The 16,095-nt window shown below is 44.2% G+C and overlaps 1 protein-coding gene across 3 annotated transcripts in view; it reads left to right on the top strand.

The window, feature by feature from the left end:
• Positions 1-16,095, top strand: part of APBB1IP (amyloid beta precursor protein binding family B member 1 interacting protein) — a 107,164-nt gene that overhangs the window by 35,610 nt on the left and 55,459 nt on the right. For all 3 annotated transcript variants that reach the window (XM_077808230.1, XM_077808229.1, XM_077808231.1), the window contains exons 2-5: positions 1,926-1,997; positions 5,689-5,776; positions 11,055-11,344; positions 15,489-15,566. In XM_077808230.1, the coding sequence (XP_077664356.1) occupies positions 1,926-1,997; positions 5,689-5,776; positions 11,055-11,344; positions 15,489-15,566 (528 nt within the window). The remainder of the gene's footprint in view (positions 1-1,925; positions 1,998-5,688; positions 5,777-11,054; positions 11,345-15,488; positions 15,567-16,095) is intronic.

A 16,095-nucleotide genomic window follows, 5' to 3' on the forward strand; every position in this document is an offset into this window, starting at 1 on the left:
GAGTCCAAAGTAGGTGTAAAACTGCTAGATGACTATAGCATTTTACACCAGATTACAGAATGTGCAAATGATGACATATCGTCTTTATCCCCATGCCAGAGGGCCCAAGGGAGGTAGGCAGAGCGGCTCATGTTGCTCTACTAGAGACCTTTCTGGCGAGTACTGAGTGCCAGTGGGGCACTCAAGTTAAAAGGAAGCCTCATTGGATGAGTTGTGATACACAGGAAGCTTTAGAGTGGTGGTTAAAGGGAGCTAGGAGGAGAGAGACTGTGGCATCCTCAGGTTCCATCACAGTTTTGAAGAAGTGCCAGAAGTCCCCACAAATTACAACATTTACCTTGGACCTGATGTTGCTTTATTTTATGCAGGGCAATTAAGCAGGTAAGAATTGTTTAATTACTGACCACTCTAACTATTTACCCTGTATGTACATAGTCAGTGCCATGCACTCTCAGGATAGTGACGTTAACTTTTGCCTTCCAAAAATAATAATACACAAGTACCATAAAATCAAAAATTTTCAAGATTCGCCGTGCCTTCTTATATGTATTTTCCCTTAGGAAAGCTGAGCTCAGATACAGCATCTGATTTGCAGTAAGGGCCTTTGTTTTGCTGTGCTGTTTCCAGCTGGATTGAATGAGACACAAGCAGATCACTGGTTTACCCAAGCTCACACAACAGTGAATCAGGAACTCAGACCAGATTTGAAACCAGAATCTTTTAGGTTCACAGTCCTTTGCTTTCAGCTGGGATTTTTAGAGACACCTAAGGGAGTTAGGGATTTAATGGGACCTGCAGGGGCTTAGCTCCCTAAGGCTCTTTTAAAAATCCCAGCCCCCATTAGTTTTAGTACAGTTCGGTAACCAAGTAAAATTACCAAGTAATTCTCAAGAAAAGGTATTTATTGTATAATTATGGAATAGTTATGACTCTAGGTGCTCTGTAAAATTAAGTGCCTAAAGACGGGTGCAACCTCCGGTCCCCTTTTCCTGCCACTCCTTGCAATCACCAGGCTTTCTCCATGTCCCCTACTGACCACAGCTAGAGAGCTCATTGGTCTTGTGACGTACTGAGCACTTTTGCCCCATCCTGCAAGACATTAAAGTGCATGAGCAGTCATACTGAAGTCAATGGAACTACTCACATGCTTACAGCTCAGCAAGTGTTTAAATGTTTTGTGGGATCAGTTCCAGAGTATTCAGCACCTTGCAGGGTTGAGCCCCTAAGTGAGAGAGTGCAGTTTGCCAGGCTCCCAGGTCAAGTACCTTTTAGCATGTTCCTGTATCTCAGAAGCAACTGCATTGTCTCTGTCTTTGATGGTCTGCAATAAACACCCAACAGTGTAAGACCAGAGGTATCTCAAATAAAGAAATGTTTGGTTTAACATAGGGAGAAATATCAAGACAAAAAATTAGGTGGATCAAACCGTATCCAGTCCTTGTACTAGAAAACAGCCCAGCTAAAATCTTGTAGTTACAGTGGCTTAAGCCAAGGACTGAAATCTTCACACTGTGTGTTCAGGAGTTTGTCAGCCTCAAATTTTCAGTTTTTTCTCTCCCTCTCTCCCTCCCTCAGTTTTAGTTGTTTAAGGTGCAGATTTATTACCTGGTGACTTTTAATCAAATATAGATTATACATTGAGCACCGAGACTGATGAAACTACTCAAGAGCATAAAATTAAGTATTTGCTTAAGAATATGCAGGATCAGAGTCCTAATTAATCAATTATTTCTAAATTATTTAAAGATTTATCTGCTAAATTATCATGAATAAGAAACTGTTTTTTTTTTTCAATATAAATTGGAAAGGCTTTGTAAGAAATTAACTGGATGAAGTGGGGTTTTTTTCTGTGTTTATAGAATTGCTTCCAAAGTTTTAAACAGACTAATGCTGATGTTCTTGTCCATGGGTTTATTTCTTTTCAGATGGAGCAGACATGTGATGATATAGATGAAATGTTCAGCAATTTACTGGGGGAAATGGACCTGCTGACGCAGGTAAGTAATCTGGTTGAAAACAAGGGATAAGAGAAATTACTATAAGGGAGGGAAACAAGGAGAACACCTTACCTTCCTTATTCCTCTGCAACTACTCATTGCACCTTCCTACTGAATAAATACAGGTAGTCTTTTGAAAGTGACTTAAAACTGATTTTCTCTAAATCATGTTGCCTGCACAACGACAAAAGTGACATTATAGTAGACTAGAACATGAAGCAGCTCTAACATGATATCAGAGGCCTTTTTCAAAAAGTTAATTCAGATTCCTAGTAGACTTAGCCCCAGAATGTGCAATCGTTTTGCTATGGAAACAAGAAGAGTTTGCATCTGAATCACCATGGATGAACACTTTGCGTTCATGTTTAAATGAACTGTAACCTGTTGAAGCACGGAATTCTAGAAATGTAGGGCTGGAAGGGACCTTGAGAAGTCATCGAGTCCTGCCCTGTGTGCTGTGGCAGGACCAAGTAAACCTAAACCATCCCTGTTTGTCCAACCTGTTTTTGCAAACCTCCAGTGATGAGGATTTCACAATTATAAACTCTAAACTGAGTGAACTATAAACTATGAAAATGAAGACAAAAATGTTTTTTACTAATTTGTTGACTATTTGAAAGACATCTAGCATAGTGATTCATCACCACATGTGCCAAAATATGAATGGCACAACACTGATGGTATTAGGGAATATGTGTATACGAAATATTGTTCTGGAAAGAACTATAAAACAACATGAGTCTCTTTCTAAACCCAAGACCTTGGAAGATTTCCTACACCAAAACTGGTAAGATTGAGGAAGAATTCATAACCAAAAACTTGTTATACTCATTAAATTTGTTTTAAATTAAATTATACTTGATTGAAACACTTAAACTGTCATCTGGAATTTTGTTCGAGGTGCCCTACTTAAAGCCTCTAGTTCTGAAGTCTTTCTGTTTGTTGAACTCCAGTCTGCCAAATTCAAGTCCAAACATTTTGTGACACTGAATAGGAATTCTGCTTGAAGCATCTTGAAAGCCTAGAGGAAAACATGATTTAATATGACCGTCTTGGCTATCAAAACCAAAACACTTGGTTCCCTGTTAGCTTTCTGATTTTTTAACAGCTTTAGTTATAATTGAGAACAGGGTCTTTTAGAGTAATTAGTTTCATAGTAAAATATTGAAATATAAAAGAAAAACTACTTTTGCTTTGTGTTAATTTTTACTTTATGTCTTCCTCATATTCCCCCTGCTTTTCTTAGAACTTTTTCTAAGAACTGGTTCTTCTAGCTTCTTATTTCCCTAAACTATTCTGTGAAATGTATTTTTTCTTCCCTTTTATTACTGTCTTTGGGCCTTTATTCTCATTTATACTAAGGTCTCTCTATACCACTCTGGCAGTGTAAACAAGCCCGAACGTAGATGTAGATATGGCACATTCACAGGATAAACAGGCCTTAGACAGAAAGGGCTGATTCTCATTTATACTACCTCTTCATGTTTAATTTTTAACTACTTTTCTGCACGTCCATTGTTTTCTCTTTCATAGAATCATAGAATATCAGGGTTGGAAGGGACCTCAGGAGCTCATCTAGTCCAACCCCCTGCTCAAAGCAGGACCAATCCCCAACTAAATCATCCGAGTCAGGGCTTTGTCAAGCCTGACCTTAAAATTTCTCAGGAAAGAGATTCCACCACCTCCCTAGGTAACCCATTCCAGTGCTTCACCACCCTCCTAGTGAAAAAGTTTTTCCTAATATCCAACCTAAACCTCCCCCACTGCAACTTGAGACCATTACTCCTTGTTCTGTCATCTGCCACCACTGAGAACAATCTGGATCCATCCTCTTTGGAACCCCCCTTTCAGGTAGTTGAAAGCAGCTATCAAATCCCCCCTAGTTTTTCTCTTCTGCAGACTAAATAATCCCAGTTCCCTCAGCCTCTCCACATAAGTCATGTGCTTCATCCCCCTAATCATTTTTGTTGCCCTCCGCTGGACGCTTTCCAATTTTTCTACATCCTTCTTGTAGTTTGGGGTCCAAGACTCCAGTACTCCAGATGAGACTTCACCAATGCCGAATAGAGGGAAATGATCACGTCCCTTGATCTGCTGGCAGTGCCCCTACTTTTGCCCCTACAAAATGCCATTAGCTCTCTTGGCAACAAGGGCACACTGACGCATATCCAGCTTCTCGTCCACTGTAACCCCTAGGCCCTTTTCTGCAGAACTGTTGCCTAGCCGCTCGGTCCCTAGTCTGTAGCAGCGCATGGGATTCTTCCATACTAAGTACAGGACTCTGCACTTGTCCTTGTTGTCCTTTGATTTGTCTTTTTCAGTTTGCTTGTACTTCCACTCTTTTCAGTTTTCCTTTCTGACCAGCATGAAATACCATTTCCTGTCTTTAAAAAAAAAAATTAAAACATTTCCTTTATGCATTTGAGTGCTGATCCAGCAAAGCACTTAAGAAAATGTTTAAGGTAAAGCAGGCCAGTAGTAAGTGCTTTGCTGGATCAGGGGCCATGATTGCCATTTTTGTCTTCTCTATTTTGTATATAAACTCCTTTCTTTAATTCCTTTTATCTGGTCTTGTGAAATTATCTTATGTGTTTATTTCCTTCCTTTCCCTATTCACACCTTCTCTATTTTTGCAAGCGTGACTAGTCATAATGCAGAAGTGATATTTTGAGTTCACATTTTCAGCTTTGCACAAGTTCATAAGAAACTAACATTGTGGAGCTGGGAAATCATAAGAAATGAACTAGTAAAAAAGAGTTTTTATTAATTTTTTTATGGAAAATTGTCACCAGTTTCAGACAACCTAGTAAATATAAACACTTCTGGGATCATTTAGCTGCTAGAGCTAACTATTTCATCAGTGGGAATTACAGAGAGGAATCCTCTTTCCTTGCCTTAATTTTGTATGCTTCTCATAGTTTTCTAAAGCACCAGTCCCCAACCTGCATTCTTAGGAACAAACTGCAGGCTAGAGAAATTCTCCCTTTAAAGAAGCCATTCACCCATAGAAAACATCATGGAGTAAACAAGACCAACACACTAGTATGTGGGTTTCTGTTTCTTGAGGGAAGAACTGAGTTTGTTAGAATAATTATCAGTGTAACCTGGTCAGTAAACAATGTTCCCTCTAATTTTTTACATCCATGTGCAGAATGAATTTTGTTATGTGCATCAATACGAAGGTGATGTATGGCTGAGGTGGGCCCGAGGGGTTTGGAGTGTGAGAGGGGGCTCAGGGCTGGGGCAGAGGGTTGAGGTGTGGGAGGGGGTGAGGGCTCTGACTGGGCGTGTGGGCTCTGGGGTGGGGCTGGGGATGAGAGGTTTGGGGTATGGGAGGGGGCTCAGGGCTGGGGCATAAGGTTGGGGTGAGGACTCCGGTTGGGAGTGCGGGCTCTGGGGTGGGGCTGGGGATGAAGGGTTTTGGGTGCTGGCTTCCCTGGGGCTGCGGCGGGCAGAGAGGACTCCCCTCAGCCCTCTCTCGCCACAGCAGCCTGGGGCTGGGAGAGAGTGCCTCTCCCTACAGTGGCAGCTCCAGGGCCAGGGGAGAGGCGCCTCTCCCTGCTGCATGCCTGAGTGGCCCTTGATAGCCGGGCGCACGGCTGTGCAGCTTAGAGGGAAGGTAGTCAGTAAATATTAGTATCTTAATGATAATTATATCATCAGCTCCTTTCTTTTTGTTCCATCTCCACAGAGTTTAGGAGTGGAAACTGTCCAGCCTCCATCCCCCAAAGAATCTAATAAAGAATATAACTTTACAGTTGGCTTTAAAGATTTAAATGGTAAGTGATTGGAAGGATTATGTAGTGTTGCTGTGATGTGTTTGTCAGCCTTCTGCCAGTTGGAATCAACAGCAACAAGGGCCGGGTTCTGTATCTAGGAGTCCCTCTTAACAATACAAAACAGAATCAGCTTGAGCCCCAACCCAATAATCTGAGAAAATTTACCACCAGTCCTTGGCACCTCTAAGAGATCATACTTCCCCTCTCCCAAGCACTGAGTCTGGGTAACAAAAGAGAACTTTTAATAAAAGGAAAAGGGAACCAAGCAATAGTTTGGGAAAACCCCACAACCATGTTCAAAAGCATGCCACCATAAGCAGAATCCCAGCCCCACAGTGCATGGGGCGGTGTCCTTTGCCTCAGTTTCCCACTTTGTGGTGGGAAAGTCTGACAAATGAATGTGCCTTTAACACATCACTCCCCCATCCTCCGCGCATGTGGCTGTCCTTGGTTAGCGAAGACCCAGAGTTCAGAGGTGTGGTCACAGGGGTTCACCTTCTATTCCACAAAGGGTGTGGGGAGCATCAAGCAATGTCTCTGTGGTTGCTGTGTGCCCTTGCTGCTGGTGGTCATGTGTTGCCACTGTTGGACACTCACTGCCACTTCTGCAATGCCATGTTCTGAGGTTCCACTGCTTAACCCAGGTCTTCAGTGATTTCAGCTCTTAGTGATTTCAGGTAGCAGGAAACCTCACTGCCAGTACAGCCTCTGCATTGTCTTTCCTTTCGCCACTATCCCAACACCAGGTCTAAGACCCCCTAGACTTGCTTATCAGTGATTCAGCACTGGTAATTACTGTACAGAAACAGTGCCTCTGAATAGAGTCTGATTAGCTCTGTCTCTAAACACTAGAGAGGGGAAGCTCAAAGGGTGTCTAGGACAATTTGGGCGGAGTCCACACCACCAGGTAGCATAGCAATATAATACAAATACAAGTCCCCATCACCTGTCTTTCACTGGGATTTGACATCCCTACCCCCCACTTAGAGAGTAAGGTTCAGTTTAGGGCAACCTCTTCAACCAGGGCTGTCTAAGTACAGTTCTGTTGCCCTTTACTCAAACAATAAGGATAACCACGTGTCATTACTCTTGCACTAAAGTGGTTTGTAACCCAACACCAGCCAAAGGTGATCATTTTGGCAAAGTAGCTCCATCATGCTGCATACTGAGGCAGAATAGCCATGTCTATGCAAACACGGTTCCTGAAGTCTTTTCCCCCAGCTCATCACTAATGTCAGGGGAGAGCTCATTCAGACATCAGGTACATCTAAAAAATACTACAATAGTGGAGGAGTAAAAAACTAAACATCCATGATTGTCAAAAGCAACCAATGATTTTGGGTATCTCCATTTGACCTTAAAGAAGTCTGATTTTCAGAGCATGGGTAGTCAGCACTTTCTGAAAGTCAGGCTTGTGAAGGTGTCTCAAGTTGGACACCAAAAATAGAAATCACTAGTCACTTTGGGAAATCATGGCCTAATGTCTTTCATATTTAAATGTTTAATGAAACTGAAAACTAAGATTGGTAATGTTAGTCTGACAGATGGAATCCATGAAAGGAAAATAAGACTGTGTAATGTCATTTGCGCTTGGCCCTGGTAGGGAATCTGTATTTATGGGTATCTGTCCTTTTTTCAGTAATAAAACAATATGACTAGAGCTTTGAGAATATTGGAAACTATATAGGTTAGCATATTGTTTTAATGTGTATGTCACAAAAATGTCCTAATTATTACAGTAAAGAAAGATAGGACTTGTTTAGAAGTAATTTAGGTCCCATTTCAGGAAAGTCCTTAAATACATGCTTAAATTCATCCCTGCTCAGAGATATGCTTAAGTGCTTCCCTTGAATTGGGGCCCTACAGTGGGCCAGCCTGGGAGAAACTCTCAGCCAAACCCAGCTCCATTTGTAGCCATTTCTTCAAGGCCCTGCCTATTCTTCATTATACAGACAAAGGGAAATATGGAATAATAACAAAGGCAGCAGTTCTGTTCTAGACTGAGATTGTGGGGCTCTCTGACCTCCAGTAGCTGAAGGGTCAGGACCTCACCAGGCTGTGGGAGAGGAGGGTCCGCAGGGCATTTGCCATCTTGTAGCCTTCCGCTGTCTTCACAGGAAAGTATACTCTCAGTAGAGCCCTGTATATCTGCGGATGTGGATAGCTGCGGATAGAAATTGCTATCCGCTGAACCGCAGGATTCTTGCAGGAACCGCAGAGGCAAAAGGAGCAGAACATGGGGCCGCCACTCCCAAAAGTCAGCCCTCCGCGCTGGCAGCTCCTCCCATGTGGCTGTACTGCCCCAGCCCCACCCCTGTCCCTTCTACACAGCTGTCTGTGTGACTGCGTCTCCTGTCTGGGGTCTGTACAGCTGCACCGGAGGACAGGCCTGGGGGCGGGGCTGGAGCGGTACAGCCGCATGGGAGGAGCTGCCAGCACAGGGTGCTGCTGGCTCCTGAGAGCTCCCCACGTTCTGCTCCTTTCATCGCTGCAGTTCCCGGGAGAGCCCTGTGGTTCAGGGGATACTGATTTCTATCCTCAGATATCCGCATCTGTGGATATAAATTTGTATCTGTGCAGGACTCAGCTCTCTCCTGGTCCCAACCAGGCTTATGGGGCTGGAGCCCTCAAGGGAATCACATCCAGTCAGTAGATGCTGCTCAGTAGAGTCTGCTGATTCCCAGCACCTGACTGCTGGGCTTCCCTCCAGAACAGGGGCGGAGCTCCCTGCCCCCAGCCCTTAAAAGGGACAAACAACCCTGTTGCAAAACCACTGTACACAGACACAGCCCTCTAGTTCTTCCAGACTCACTAGCTCCTGGACTAGGTAAAACCACACCTTTCTGTCTAATGTCTTGCCACAGGATCTCTTAACTCTGGCCTACATTAAGCAATCGTAGGAGGGAGCTGTTGACTCAGCTAGAAACTCCAGTTAAAAGAATTATCTCATTTAAGTGTGTCAGAGTTGAAAACACAAAACAAATGTGGAATGTTTAGATCTGTTTTGGTAAAATATCTTAAAAGAGAAATTGCATGGTTTGAACTGTGATTGAACGGGTCCTCAGAGGCCTGCGTATTAGTTTATGTGTGGTAAGTTACTGATGCATATTGCACGACTGATATAGTATGTAGGAATGTGACTTTTCAGATATTATTTTCTTATAGCTTAAAGCCTCACAGCTTGATTTCCTCTCACTAGCACTGGTTTTTCACCTGTGTAACTGCATGGATTTAGTGATGTTACTCCTGTGTAAGCCCCTTGGGATTTAGGGAGCACAGTCCCTTTAAAACCTGGTCCTGAGGCAGAGGTTGTTCCAGGACGAGCAAGTGCTGATTGGTCCAGAGGGAGCGCTGTGGAGAGAGGGAGAGTGATGGGCTGCACTACTCGTGGTCCTGTGCAGCTCTGGGCAACAGGGATGCTAGGTCTGGCTCCGATTTGTCCATCTCACATGATTCCTTCCTAGCACAGTGCTTCTCCTGATTTCTGTGCTGGGACGTCCCCAGTCAGTGGTCTGTCTCTCCCAGGCTTTGGGCTGGTTCTCGGCTGCTTGGTTACATACGGGCCACCAAGTGTAACTCTAGCACCCTAGTGGATAAGATGGAGTCTGCTGGCAGCTCTGGCCAACAAAAGGCGTGTGCAGGAACGCATCAGGGAAATGCCCTTCCACCCCCAAGGCACTTGTTCCAAACCCCGCCCCACCCCCCCAGAGTAAACACACACACACACACATACCCCAGGATAGTACAGCTAATACGGAGAGGGAAATATTTATTTATAGAGGGATGAATGGAGAAAAACAACTGGGGGAGAAGATAGGGGGAGTGGTAAAACAGGGTTACATTCAACATGAGAACCCACGGGTCCAGTGGTACCACAGTATAAAAGGATAGACTCAGAGCAAGGTGTCTAGACTCAGAGTTCAGGAATCCTGGGCAGAGTTCCAGTCCAACAGGGAGTCCTGGGCACTCTTGGTCAACTTTGACTCCAGTAAAATTTTCCCCAAGAAATGCCTCTGTTGCCTTCGTCTGCCGCTCTCTGCAAACCCACGCAGAGCGACAACCTCCCCACTTAACTAGGTACAGCCTCCCTCCTTCTCCCAGTGCAAAGTCACAAGCTGCACTACTCGTGGTCCTGTGCAGCTCTGGGCAACAGGGATGCTAGGTCTGGCTCCGATTTGTCCATCTCACATGATTCCTTCCTAGCACAGTGCTTCTCCTGATTTCTGTGCTGGGACGTCCCCAGTCAGTGGTCTGTCTCTCCCAGGCTTTGGGCTGGTTCTCGGCTGCTTGGTTACATGAGGGCCTGCTGTGTGTAGGCCCGTTTGTCTGGCGCTCCAGACACACACATGCCTGGGTCGCTCTCTACCCTATGGACCTTAGAGCAGCACAGCTGTACCGCTGCAGCTGTGCTGCTGTCCGGTCTCATTGTAGCCACTCTATGCCAGCAGGAGAGAGCATAATTAAACCACCCCCAACAAGTGGCGATAGCTACCTCAGTGTGAGAGCATTTCCTGGGTAGACAAAGCCTAAGATACTAATATAGTTCTTTTAGAAAGGAAAGTTCCCTTCTAGTCTATCTTGGAGCATGATCAGCTTAATAATTATCCCCAAAATACACCTGTTCTGTAGAGTCCAAATGAAAGTCTCCCTCTTTAAAATTGTCCCCTTTCCCTTAACTCTACAATTAGCATCCTCCTCCGCAATTTAGTTTTCATTGAACTGACTGCAAACTAACGAATTTATTTGAGCATGAGCTTTCGTGAGCTACAGCTCACTTCATCAGATGCATACCGTGTGTATGGAGGTGGGTTTTTGGAGGGGGGTGAGGGAGTGAGAGAACCTGGATTTGTGCAGGAAATGGCCTAACTTCATTATCATGCACATTGTGTAAAGAGTTGTCACTTTGGATGGGCTATCACCAGCAGGAGAGTGAATTTGTGTGGGGGGGTGGAGGGTGAGAAAACCTGGATTTGTGCTGGAAATGGCTTTTAGATAAGCTATTACCAGCAGGACAGTGGGGTGGGAGGAGGTATTGTTTCATATTCTCTGTGTATATATAGAGTCTGCTGCAGTTTCCACGGTATGCATCTGATGAAGTGAGCTGTAGCTCACGAAAGCTCATGCTCAAATAAATTCGTTAGTCTCTAAGGTGCCACAAGTACTCCTTTTCTTTCTGCGAATACAGACTAACACGGCTGTTACTCTGAAACCTGACTGCAAACTGTTTTTCATGTCATCCACTCTCTAAAGTATTTTGTGGGGGTGCGTTTCTTAACAGAATCATTAAGTGCACTGGAGGACAATGACTTGGATGCTTTAATGGCTGATCTGGTAGCAGACCTAAGTGAAGTTGAACAGAAGACATTACAAGCACAGAAAACTTCTCACTACCCACAAAGTGCAGTCACTCAGCCTTCAACAGGTGTTTGTGCTGCTGCTTCTTCTGGTTATAAATCAAATGTCCCTGTTACTGCCACTGGACGTTTTGAGGATGACTTGCCCCCTCCACCTCCAGATCCTGATTTCGACCTCCCACTACCACCGCCTCCTCCTGAACCACTCACTCAGGTAAGCACTGAAGGAACCTTGTACCAAACATCCCCATACCTTGTGCTGTAATTGTGTAGAGGCTGTTTGAGTAGGAATGAGGAAGAATAGCCATGAATGAACTTAAATGTTAGCAGTAAAACAGCCATAAACTGTTGAATGTTAGATGCCCATTACAGAGCAGGCAATAACAACAGCTATATTTCATGCCAAGTTGGAATGGACCAGCCTACAGTGACACTGTTCATAATTGAATACACATGTTAGTACAGTTTAGGAAAGTTTTGATAGCTGCTATATAGAGGCAAAGGTCACCTTTGGGACCTGCAAAGCCTGTGGCCACGATCGCATTCTGGCTTGTAAAGGAGAATCTCAGTGTTTCTGGCCATTGTGGTGAGAGATTTGAACAGCCATCGATTAATGAAAACTGATTATTAGGACAGGAAGCTTGTCACTGATTTTTTTGGTTTGTTAGTTAGTAGATAGTAAGGTATTCATGCCCCTCCTCCCATCTTATAGACACCTGCGACTGGCCTTTAGGGTCTGTGAAAATCTTGAGGTCCCTAGACTTTTGGGAAGGCCCCAGATTAATTAATTACAGCCCAGGCTGCTGCTACTAATGGTACAATAGTAGGATTATTGTCAGCTCTGGCCAGCTTCTTGCAACTGACTTGGCTCCTGTGCTCAGCAGCTAGTGTGACCTCTGGCCATAAGGAGGGCCTGCTCAACTGTGTAAAACTGCAGCATTTTCCCGTAGACTGAACGCAGGGTTGAGATCAAGAAAGGACTGCATTCTAATCCCAGCTCTGCCACGTCTCCCTCTGCTCTTCTAGGTCAAGTGACTTAGGGAAATTAAGGCAGAAAAGCAAGATGTAAAAGGGGACAAATCCTACTTACCTGCCTCACAAGGCTAAGTGCAGGTATTAAGTAGCTAATGTTCATAAAGCACTATAAAATCAGCAGAATGCAGACACAACCCTTGGTGACTGGGAGCCTAGTGACCTTTGGACATTTGTCTGTCTTAAACGTCTGCTTGAGCCCGTGGAAACTATATGAACTGATTCTAGTGCAAGCCACTAGGCTCCATTTCTCAAGCTGTGGGGAAGATCCTAAAGATCCCCTACCCCTCCCAGTGCATATACAGGATATGTAAATAGAGCTGTTTACATGAGGGATATATCAAAGGATAATTTTACTACCCCTCCCCAGATCCTCTGTCAAGTCTGTGCATAGTGATATGACCATGATAGAGAGGAGTCATTTGTTATTTGGTAAGCTGGGAATCAAGGTAGTGAGATACAGTTTGCAGGACCACCCAAAAATGCCAAGGCCAGCTCTGCACAGAAGCATAAACAACATATTGCAGTTTAAAAACTTCACAGCAAACTGACCATGGAAGGAGCACAACACTGAGATAATCCGTAGTAGACACATTTAGCATAAAGAATAGAAATTCTGTGTGAGGGGGAGCTCATTGATCAGACACACAGGCAGTTAGAGGGATAGAACTGACTTGCAATTGCTGTGTGGGGAGATAGGCACGCTGTCTGAAGAATGAAAGCTGTAAACATGTGGGAGGACCTTCACTCTCTGCTTTTCTCTACCTCAAAGATGGTTACTTGTTTTAAAATTACTTTTGAATTTTGGAGTAATTTCAGTGTGTGTGAAAGGCAGCAGCCAGCTAGCTTTGAAAACTGAACTCCTTTATTTAAAATACATAAACAAATACAGAAGATGCACTAGTAGGACAAGCTTCACTTGCTGACTACAGACATACCTCCACCCTATTTTGGGGAGACCATTGCTTGAGCAGACTCCACGTTCACTGATGACCTGATCCAAAGGCAATTGAAGTCAGTGGGTGATATTCCATCCACTTCCGTGGGTTTTTGGATTGGGCTCTAATTCTTTGGTTTCAGATCCCCAGTGATAGCTTCCCTGTGGATAATCCTCCATTGTGGAACATCCTAGGGTATTCATGGCTGGAAGAGAAAATAAGATCTTTAGGCCACAACAGCAGAGGCGTGGACTTAACAGGAATTCTTTAGGGAAGGTGTCACTGGATCTACTCACCACTAGGGCACCTCCTCCTGTAGGGATTAGCTCCTTCCAGGTCCAACACCCCCTTCTGCCACTCATTAACGCTCCCTGGCGCCTCTTTCCCTGCAACTCAGGATACCCTCTCTTCATGACTTGCCTCTCTGGCACAGTCACTGTAGTCCTCTCCTTCTGGGGTATCAGCAGTCTTCTGCTCCACTGCTTAGTCTGCCCCACTTCTCCCAGTGGCTGATAGGGGGACCTAGGCCCACCCTCTACTCTAGGTTCCAGTCCAGGGACCCTATGTGCAGAAACTTTGGTCTGTTTTCCCTCGGACCCTGTTACTCTTTCCTTGAATTCCTTCCTTCAACTTCTGGCTCCCCTCTCTCCAGGAATAACAGCAGACTACTTAGCTCTTAAGCCTCAAATCCACCCCACCCTACTCCCAGGCGTCACAGCAACCTACTTCCTCTGCAGTCCCTTTCCACTGCCAACTTCCTGGCTTTATACCAGCCCCACCTGTTCCTTCTCCACTGGGCTCCATCATCAATCAGCCTTTCAATCCCTAGCTCCCCCTCAGGTACAGTCTATCAGGTTAATTAACTTAATTTAATCTGTTCTGCCTTGTGTGGGATGAACACCCCATCACAGAAGGATGCAAGACATTTCCTTCACCCTCTTCTTTCCCCAAATGAAAAGAGTTCCTATGAGATTGTGTGCTATGTCAGATCTCCAGCCACTGTTCCCAGAAATCTCCAACGCTCTGCAAGCAAATGGGGATGATAGTCTAAAGGAATCTAAGCACAGTTACGTCCTTAATTGGCCTCCTGGTCACAGATGCAGCTGCACAAAAACACTGCCTGCCTCCCTAGACCTAGCTGAAGTTCTGAGTGCTCCCGTTATGTGAGATGCTGCAAACATCTTAATGTGCTCTTAATTGCGAGGCTTGCTGTCCACATGCAATATTGTCATATATTGCTATTAACTGAATGGCAGTGTCAGAGCCAGAGGGAAACACTGCACAAAAGGAATGGGAAAGAATTGATTAAACATGGATGTTTGCTTTACTGTCTTAGTCAGTGAGTATTTTCTTTGAGATGATCTAGCATGTTCAGTAGTGCACTAGGACAGAAACTGCCTCCCAATGTTTTCTGATTGGAAGCTGGATTTGGCTCCAGTTGTCATAGCAATAAACATCCACCCCTTCAGAAAGAAGTCGTGGAGGTAGGAAAAGATCACCAGTGACTACAAATTAGAGACTCTTCCCTGAGGGCAAGGAGAAGGGGGAAAACTGAAGAGAGGCAGCCCTGAATTTGGGGAATTGGCAGAGGATCTTGAGGGAAACCGAGGTCTCAGTGTTGCATTAGTAGCCCATCATGATCTCAGAAGTCACAGGTGGTTACTAACCTAAGTGTAGCCCCTTATAAAGATACATTACAATAATCTACTTGCGAGGTGATGAAGGCATGGAGAACTGTTGGAAGGTCCATGTTGGAGAGAAACAGTCCCAATCTTTATATCAACCACAAAGGAAAACAGGCACTTCTAGCTGTTACAGTGACTTGGGATTCAAATTGTGCATGACGTGGTTGCAAACAAGGTGGTCAATATGATCCTGGAGATGCGTGTTCTCTGAGCCCTAAAAGGCATAAATTGAGAGGCAGTGAGTTTGCTATTCCATGCTACTGTCCACAATGCTGTGTCATTCAGCAGCCAGACTGCCTCCCGAGGTGCAATCGCTTTTTTCTTTGTACAAGTTCAGTTCAGACCTTACTACTACACCTACTGTATGTTAGTTATCTCCATGAGAGCATAGGGGAGACCTGTCTCCATGTTCTACAGCAATCTGTGAGGCATTGCCTAAATCATCTCACTATCCTGTAAGAGATCCATGGCTGGGCAACAGAGAGCCTTTGTCTTGTGGATCAGAATTAAGTCTGGGGCAAACGGGGGCTAAGCCATCAGTGTCCATTGATTTCCTGTAGCTGGCACCTGTGCCAATGAAGTTTCCCTTGATAGGCCTTGTGATGTTGGTATAAATAACTATGAACAGGTATTTGCATGTAAACATGGCACTTTGTTCATTTATTTAACAGAAAGCTTACTGAATATCTTGCTGTTATTTCAGGAAGATCTAGAGGCACAAGCAAAAGCCGACAAGATTAAACTTGCATTGGAAAAACTGAAGGAAGCGAAGGTTAAAAAGGTAGGACTTAAAATATTGAAATTCTAACTTAACATGCAGTTGAGTGTGTGTGTGTATGTGTGTATGTCAGAGTTCATTGTAATACATTGTTTATAATTGGTTAGTCTCTAAGGTGCCACAAGTACTCCTTTTTGTTGTTTATAATGTTAGTCTTCATATCCTTCCTTTATTTTTTGTACATTTTAAAATGTACATTTAGCACTATCTCGTATTCGTACTTTATGTCATGTACCGGAGAAACAATATTCTATCGCTCTACCTCTGAAAGCACTGAGAAAGGTTTTAATTTGTAGTTCCATTATCTGAACAAAGCTCATATCCTTATAATCTGTTTTAAGGAATTGGAACCTATGACCAAATATTATTCAATCACCCTAAGCTGATACCAAAAATTTTAACCTGTACTTTTCCAAAGCAGTGTGTATGGATTTCGCCAGATCGCTCCAATGGAGTTGCATTGCTAAATCCCCTAATGGCACTTTGAGATATAGGCAGTACAGTAAGGGGCTGACCCTCAGGAGCACCTAGA

Source organism: Eretmochelys imbricata, chromosome 2 (genome assembly GCF_965152235.1).
Source record: "Eretmochelys imbricata isolate rEreImb1 chromosome 2, rEreImb1.hap1, whole genome shotgun sequence".
In the NCBI taxonomy this organism is placed as follows: Eukaryota; Metazoa; Chordata; order Testudines; family Cheloniidae; genus Eretmochelys; species Eretmochelys imbricata.